The following is a 9,357-nucleotide window of genomic DNA, read 5'->3' on the forward strand; positions in this document are numbered from 1 at the left end:
ATTTCTTTTTTCGAGAGGGATCTATGTTATCGTAACATCGATACGTTATCACTGACAAATACGTAAATGGACATAACGTCATCAGTATTAACATTGGATCTACGAAATTTGTAGACTCCGGGATTCTTGGTATTCCTATACTGCTCAATGATAAATAAATGGTGGTTAGCCTTACTTTCTATTTATATCGAATCAAATATATAGTTTTTTGTGACGTATTCGCTTTTCACCACGCTTATGGACTCCAGATGCCTGGAAAAGAGGGGATCGCAACCCCAGGCCATTCCATCCCCCCCAAAGCACATCCCTAGTTACACCACTGACCAAATGAATACCCTCAACAAATAATTCATAATTAATTCATGACAATAAATTAGTCATTCCCATATCTGGAGCTGAAATTTCTAACAGGTCAAGCCAGTTTAGACAAGATTTTCAATACGGTTATCTTACGTTCCTTTTGTTTTGTGTATTACGGAGTCTCAATCATTTAGGCCTTGAGCCCAAGTCAAGAAGACAGATTTGTCGGTAATTAGTCATTCGCTAGTCAGAGGTCACATAAAGATGCGCAAGGGGCTCGAAAACTGTCGTTACTATATATGTAACTCATCTATATTTTCATGTTCATAACTTTCGTGTAAAAATTTAGAGAAAATTTCACACAGTAATTGTTTTATGTTGATTTTAATCTAAAATATGAGAAGACCGTTTGCCAGTCAGACCCTTGTACATCACCCATAAAAAGAACCTGGATCCGCCCTTGCTACTGATTCCATTTTCAAAACGGGAACGCTATTTATACTATTTCGATTACTACACAAAATTGTTGCCTACATTCCAGGATAACAATTCGTGTTGACTACACTCAAGGATACGAAAGGCAAAGGATTTTATACGCATTTTGACCGAATCACAGAATCTACGAAGAAGTCTGAAGAATATGAGTTCATAATTAGCTCTTTTGGACAATTTTACTATTCATAACTTTCATTTCCAGGAAGCCTGACGTAACCATAAAATAATCACTATGTACCTATAACCAAATAAATAATTCTTCTATTGGGCACTTAATTATGACTTTGATTTCCTTTGCCTTCAAATACAATTAATATTCGCTTTTTTAATATTTCATTCATATCGATATGCACTATAAAATCAACTATAAATATAGTAACCAGATCTCAAAGTGATTGATGCAAGACGTTTGTCTAACCCCTGTGATTTTCATGGCCTTATTTAGTTATAACAATAATGAAAATACTTGCTTAACTACACATAGTTCATAAACTTTTTCTCTCTTTCTACCATTTGTGGTTATCAAGACTTGAAGAAACTGAGAATTATTGGGTAATTAATCCTCACCCCCAAAAAAATTGTACTCCTGATCAGTGGCGGATCCAGAGATGGGCTAGGGGGGTCCACTTGGGAATCAAATTTACACTAGATAAAATGGTAATTTTGTTCAGTTGTCGAATGGAAAACAGGAAACAGGAAAGGAAAGCCCCCTAACCCCCCTAACCCTTGTCCCTATCCTGGATCCGCTGCTGCCCAACACACTCAGAATGAGTGCTTTCATCATGACATATTTAAAACTTAGATGGTTAAACACTTAATATAACACCCATTCATATCTTAACAAGGGTGGGAGTAGAAAAATTACATCTCTCACTGTTCAAAATTAAAATTTTCTGCCTAAGTATAACAGATGATTTAATTTAATAAAATCCCACATCTAGAAAATAATTTTTATGAATTCCTCAAGATTAATCCAGTTATTTTTTCTCTCTTCCTCAGTTTATGGAAAGACAAGATACATCCGAACATGTGGTTACGTTGGCGACGTCTCACCAGAAGATGGCAAGCTGTGTATCCAGAGATCAGGGACGTATGAAGTGAATGTCAACTACTGCGCCTGCAAAGGAGATCTATGCAATGGAGCCTCCCCTCAACGGATCAGTGAATTGCTCCTCCTCCTAGTCACATTGGTCACTCTGAGAAAGCACGTGGCTATTTTATAACAAAGAGACTTAGAGTAAACTTGACAAAGAGGGGAGAGGAATAAAAAAGAAGAAAATGTAATAATTTAAAAAATTGTTTAAAAAAATGATCTCAAGGGATGCTTTATCCGCCCCATCTCCTAAAAACTGTTGCTCTTCCCCCACACCCAATACGCAAAATAATGATGGGGCAATAAGATGTTTGTAGAGAGAGCGAGAGAGAGAAGAAGAAAAGCCGAGCAAATCGTTAACGACAGACCTTGATCATTTGGTAGGGGATAAAATGAAAAGAAAAAAAATATTATAAGCAGAGTTGCAATAGCTGATGCATGCTTAGGAAGGCATTCAATTTTTTTTTTACTACCCCCAGAAGGTGAATTTCACGAATGCAAGGCATTGGCTCACATTTAAAAAAAAAATCAACATCCACCTTTTTTCGATGCCCCCTGAAGTGTGCCATTCATGCAGGTTAAACAGTTCCAGGGTTGACTTTAGAGGCTGCAACCTTAATTTATTTTTTTCCTCTCTCTAAAAAGCTGCTCCACATGTTTAAAAATTACATTCTCATTTCCGTGCAAATGTCTTTGCTACTACAATAATGATAAGATCACTATCAGACCTGACTGTGTGGCCCATTATGAACTATATTAACTGTGTGCATGATGAGTGGGCAGCAAATAATTAGTACCTGTCGCTGTAGCAAGTTCACCCTCTCACACGTTTTCTCTTCTCATTTCGACTCTCCTTTTCTAGAGGCTCAGTAAGCGCAGAAGAGTGTAATAACCACCTATAATTATCAGGAAATTCATTCTTTTCAGATAAATTTATTTTGTCAAGTCGTGGTGTTCATTGCATTGTTATAATTGCTACTGAAAAAAAAACAAACTGTGATTTTCCTGGGTGTCATCATCCGAGCACACCTCTTGTATAATCAGAAAAAATGGCTTTGTACAGATGTGTTTCAAATAGTTCTGAAATTAGGAAGAATACAACTTGAATTAGCAAAGTAAATGCACCAAATGCCATAGAGGGTTACCGTTGAAGTTTATAAGTTAAGCAATAAATTTAAACACTAGAGGTGAAGCTAAACAATGCCATGAAAACTTAAGTTTTTAACTTGTTACAATTAGTGCGGTTGTTAACTGGCAAAAAAGCTTGAAAAGTGAAGATCATTAAAAATGAAATCTGTAGAAGTTATTGCGGCCTCATTGACAACAATAATACTAATAGGTTAATAATAGAAATCTTGTGAGTATTATTGTGTGGGGATTTTCCTCCCATTAACAACATAGCCTGGTTAAAATTCACTATTATAGAGTAAAACTTATGAGAAGTAAGCCCATTATTATTGTGTTCAGTACACAGTTCCCAAATAGTGTGATATTTCCATCAGGTACTATGATCATCATTTTTCACAAAGTGTAAAATTCTTGGGTCATAATAAGTTTGTAAAAATGCGATTAGTAAGTAACGATTTCTTCTTTCGTTCTGAAGTGGATTAATGTCTTAAGATGAGTTTATTCTTAAAATGCCTTCACTTTTGCATTAGGTGATAAAATAATGATAATTTTAGTGACAAAAATATTGTTCAAATAAAAATAATTTGGAGAGGTGAGAGGGAAATATGATCAATTTTATCTATTTAATATTGTACTGTGCGACTGATTTCCCTGATGTTTGCAATGCATGCATTGAAATTTCTCTGTCCATGTTGCCCATTTATTTAATCAAATGTACATATAATTATAATTGTTATGATGGGAAGTAAATTGTCCCAAAATGGGAAAAAAATAACTTCGTTCAATCACTTTGAAATGGTAGAGAGATACCGAATGGCTATCTCAACGACTCAGCTTCATTAAATAATTATTTTTTCCACAGTTCTATGATTTCAGGCTTTTGAAATAATTAGCATTAAAACTCAAAAGCACCATGCTTTAAACACAGTAATATAATAATAGTGATTGATATCACAAAATAAGATGAAGATTTACGCTTCAAAAATGTTTTGGAAAGGATAACAGGAATACCTTTGATAAAAGGCAAATATTAAATGGTGATATAAAATATCAAATTGTGTCTTAGGTGACGGTAAATGAGAGAGAGAGAGTGTTACAAAAATTACTACATGAAATTACATGTTAGCACACATTTAGAAAAGTATTTGCAGAAGGATGGTTGACCAATCAACAAAACCAACACTTCTGTAATGGACAGAGCAATCATGATTCTAGAAACATAATAATTTAGCAGAGAAATATATTTTAAGATTTGAAAAAAAAACTCAATTTTCTCCCAAGGCTATCTGTATTTTGTTCTCAAAAGAAATTTGCATTGAAGTAAGTGAAACGTTTTTACCAAAAAAGAGAAAAGGATTGTTTTGCCACAAAAAAGCTCTAGAACACCTTTTTATTTTTGTGTACTTTTGCAAATATTTTGCATGGAATGTGGTATTATTTATCAATATACCTTGAATTGAAAATGAAATCAGTGTGACAACGATTGAGCCATGATGAGTAATTGAGGATCAATCAGAGCATTATTAAAAATTGTTACAAGCCTAGATGCAAACTGTACTGAATTTCCTTAATATGGTTGCATTGTGAAGTAAAATTGTTCTACATTAAATAGTTGAGTTAGGGAAATTTAAATACTGTTTAAAGTATTATGTTCACAGCCTTAGAATTTTTACATCTATGATTGTTATTACTATTAATGACACACGTTTATTTTGCAACATATTCAATAAGTTGTACCAATAGGAAAGAAGTCTCTGTTATTACTGTGATTTACATTAGGTTAAAAGTATGACTGATGTAATTAGGATGAGAATGTGCTTTCATGTGATCTTTAAAATAAGCATGTATTCATTCACCTCGCTATGTAAAGTAGACACAAATATTTTAGTTTGTTTAATAACTCTGTACAGTTGTTCATCATATTTGTAGGAATAAAATCATGTTTACAAAAACATTGGAAAACATAATTCTAATTTAAACGCTCTTGTTGTGGTTATAATTTAATGTAAGATTCAAATAGAATTTTGGCAAATGATCACATGAAGATTTAATTGTAGCGCTGCCACAAGTGTAGTGTTTTGGCCAGCCCCCTCTTACAATGTACCTCATTACCCACAAAGCTGCAAATATTGCAAGTAGATATAAAAGCTGCCATTAAGTAAGGGATATTGTACCTTTTCAGACACAAAAATCTGATAGAGAAATAGAACAAATGAGAGAATAATGCATTGCCTTCATTACTCACTGTTTTCAAACATAGCGTACTAGCACCAAGTTTGAGCTCAAAGTTTGGAATAGATGATTTCAAACAATGCTAAAAGTAACTGTGAATTACTAAATAGAAATTTCAACATTTCAAATTAAAAAAGAAAAGCATAAATTATTGTCAAATAACTGTTCTAAAAATTTTATTGCGCTTATTTGAGATTTACTTTAGACCCTAACATGATTAAACCTATTTTTTATAGATTGGTGGATTTTCACCAGCTCATAGTACATAATGACCATTTGCTAGATACACTTAAAAACCCTGATCCTCAACTACTCTTAATTTATACACCGATAATTTAAAGATATAGACATTTCAAATAATAACATATTGATGTAAATATCCTCGATTTAAAACAATTGTTCGCTAAGTGATTTATTTTAGCGAGTACCTAAGTGAATTTTAAAAATGATATTTTTTTGATGCATGATAAGGGACATATAAGTATATTTTAATAATTGGTCAATAAAAACCTTCAATACATAATAATAATGTTTATCAGAGATGCTGTGAATAAAACAACCAGAAAGCAAATGTTATAAAATAAATATTCATTACTATTGTCTTTTCTGAGTAGCCATTACATAAATATGCTAAGAGTAAGAACTGTTTTCGAGCAATAGAAATTGGGCCTACTCCCGCTGAGTCTCTCATTTGCCACATCTTGTATTACCCATGGTATGTGATAGTTTAATTACGTATACATAAATTTTACTTTTTTATCTGAGAAAATTTCTGTAACTCTTAAGTTATTATCTGCATTTTTTAACATAATTTTTTTACAGAAAGCATTGTGTGAATTATTATACCTGTTTCCTCTGTATACAACAACAAAACCTAACCTCCATAACTATATTGGTAGGAATATTTTCAAGTGCAATGAAGCTCATATTTTAATTTGCCACAATCATTGGGGACGCACGAAATAAAGGGTGAGATTACCCTTTTGTAGCATTATCACAATATAAAGGGAGAGCTTTGGAGAATAATAAAATTGGTAAAATAAGGAAAGAAATTTTTACCTTTAGAATATGAGTTCAAATATGACATACTTCATTTAGAGTTATGAAAATTGTTTGATGAAACCGTAGGCATTGTCTTCATATGCATGTGACTTGAATGCCAATCTGAGTTTCAGAGAATTCTGTGTTCAGCACCACTCACTACTGCCAAAAATCCACTTCATTAATTCTATCAACATCAATTTTTGAATGGTCTTAATATTAATAAGTTATTAAAAAAATACAAGTAAATTTAGGTTCACTTCCACAAATTATCTGTAAGAGCCAATAATATGAATGATTTGGCACCAAAATTGTATTTTGATACGCAGTTGAGCTTGGGAAAGTCAAATTTATGATTTTTTGGAGACGTACAATTTGAATTGATTCTCTAACCAAAATAACATCAATGTAAAAACCAAAGGTATGGCAAAGAATTAGTTTTGCCAGAAAAGTGTAATGTTACAATTGATCAATGGATCTTTTTCAATTTACGCCTATTAAAAATGTCTTAAAAATTGATGGTATTAGTTTTTAAAGTAGACCTTAATGTAGAGTATGATTTTTAAAAGTTTAATAGCTCACTCCCATTTCTATACTGCCAGAGGTGCCTCTCCGGCTTATTTAAGTCCCAAGCCGGAGCGCTGTATTGTTGTCAGTTGTTATCATCGTTGCTGTTGTTTTCTGTTTGTCTCGCTACATTGCCCTCTGGGCTGTACATTTTCTTCACCCCATGTGTTACTAATACTATAATGATGTATTGGGTGAATTTATAGAAAATAAAGGTTGTGAACATAAAAATTACCCTCCTATCAATTCAACAAACAATTTTCAGCAACCTTATACTTTATGTTACATTACAAAGCATTTACTAAATATAGGAAAGCCTCGAAATCTAATACTTTAAAGTTACATCTGAAAAAATACATTTTAATACAAAGGAAAGCAAAACTCTGGGATTAAAACTCTTTGAGTAGAACACAAACATTTTGATACAAGTCCTTGATTTCCTAATCATTCAGGGTAGAAATGTAAATGTTTGTCTTTCACTTTTGAGGTGGAGTTGTTTGAGCACACACCCATGCCTCTCTCATTGAATCAGTTTGTGATGTGCTCCAATTTAACTGGAAGGCTGGTGAGCCCAATAACCGTACAGAGTGTCTCTCAAGATTGAAATACCACTTTCGTAATAGTAACATTGTCATTTATTAGAAAAACCCACTTTCCTTGCGAGGAAAAAATAATGGCTACTAAAAGGTGTCCTCAGGTTCTCAGGTACACCAGGTTACAATATCCATTTTGCCAATGTTTCAACACTATGGTTGAGTGTAGTGATGGGCATTGTGCGAGTGAGTCAGTTCAAATGTGCGACTCAGCAGATAGAGCTGTGAGGTGAGAGAGTCTCATTTGGAGAGTCGCGACTCCCTCCCCTCTGCAAACGACTCCCTCCACGCACACTGCGCGTGTTGGAGTCGTGAGCGGTAAAGGTCGGCTCCATGCACACACGACTCCCTTTCCGCACAATGTGCGCTGGAATTGTGCGAGGCGAAGTCAGACTCCTAGTGCCTATGACTACCTCAGCACACACTGTGTGCGTTGGAGTCGTAAGCAGTGGAAGTCGGACTCCATGCGCACACGACTCCTTCCACAAACATTTTCCGTGTGAGGCTCATTGAACGTTTGGCGGGTCAAAGGGAGCACATGGCACTTTTCACGGGTAGCCCACTGCTCACCTTTTGACGCCACTTGAAACATTCTCCTGATTCAATTTCTGGGTATTACTCTAAAGAATCTCACCTGGCCCTTATCGTAATTCTCTATCCTACATGTTTCATGTATTGTGAAAGAAAAATGGTGGAAAATGTTCATGTAAAAGTTTTCGGAAACATCAAATTTATGAAAATAATACGAGGCAAAAATGAAAATTTGTTCTAACACAAACAACTAAGATTAAACGAGGAAATTAATTATGAATTGTTAACATAATCATGTAGTTTTGGAGAGAATATTTTATATTAACAGAATTTTTTAAATTGTCGTCATCTCTAAGCACAGGAGACGGAATACATTTTTTGTCTTCCTTGAAAGATATAACGTATCGGCAGAAATGGTTCCTCAGTTAAATCACCTGTTAAACATTGTGACTATGCAATACGTCATTGATTTGAAATCAATTTTTCAAATTATGATCCAGGAAATGTTGCATTTTAAAAGTTCGTTCAGAAATCCCCCCTCACCACCTTCCCCTCTTACCCCCTGCCCTCAACCAAGAAGTGCTTTGCCGAGTCGCACTGTGCGAGCAGCTCTCAGGCGTGTGCTGTGAGCGGTGAGGCAGCTCCACAAAAAGAGTCGTTTATGCCATCACTAGTTGAGTGTCGTCCTAAGGGCAGAGGTGAGTGCCATGTTGCTACATGATCATTCTTATGATCCCAAGAGACACTCAACTAGATTGTTAAAACATTGGCAAAATGGATATTGTAACCAGGTGTACCCGAGTGTCTGCAAACACATAAAATTACCAGGAAAGCCATAAATCTTACATTAGCTACTCAAAAGGCTAATAACTAACATATCACCCTCAAAAATTTATTGAAAAAATATATCGGACCTCAATAAGACAAGTAAAACTCATAACATGTTCATTCTACCTGTGCTTAAGCCTTTAGGATAGTCTGATCTTAGCTTAATTAATGATAACCGGGATAATGGGGCTGCCAACAACCAAGAAAGCCTCTGGCGGTGGATAGATGAACATAAGTCTTGGCCAATGATATGAGTGAAACTACAAATTTTACTCTATAGAAATTCATATATATTCAGTTAAGAGTACGCATCTTGCTAGTGATGATGAACAGGTGAAATGACATCAACACTCTAAATCTTTGGTAGGCTTGATTGAAGTAATGAAAAGAGATTGAAAGAAAGGCCAAATTCTCTCTTCTTCTAGTACAAACCTCGAAGTGAAGAAGTGAACAGGGGTGATTTCCAGATTATGTGCATGCGACCAAAATTGTAATTAAAAAATTCTAGATTTCAAGAGTCCACTTCCATCCCTCTCCAACATCTCAACG

At 34.6% G+C, this 9,357-nt stretch overlaps 1 protein-coding gene across 1 annotated transcript in view; it reads left to right on the forward strand.

The window, feature by feature from the left end:
- LOC124160840 overlaps nt 1-7,087 on the forward strand; it is a 189,245-nt gene extending 182,158 nt beyond the window's left edge. Inside the window, exon 3 of the mRNA XM_046536932.1 lies at nt 1,795-7,087. Coding sequence (XP_046392888.1) covers nt 1,795-2,018 — 224 coding nt within the window. The 3' untranslated portion in view covers nt 2,019-7,087. The remainder of the gene's footprint in view (nt 1-1,794) is intronic.
- Nucleotides 7,088-9,357: the final 2,270 nt, after the last annotated feature.

Source organism: Ischnura elegans, chromosome 6 (genome assembly GCF_921293095.1).
Source record: "Ischnura elegans chromosome 6, ioIscEleg1.1, whole genome shotgun sequence".
Taxonomy (NCBI): Eukaryota; Metazoa; Arthropoda; class Insecta; order Odonata; family Coenagrionidae; genus Ischnura; species Ischnura elegans.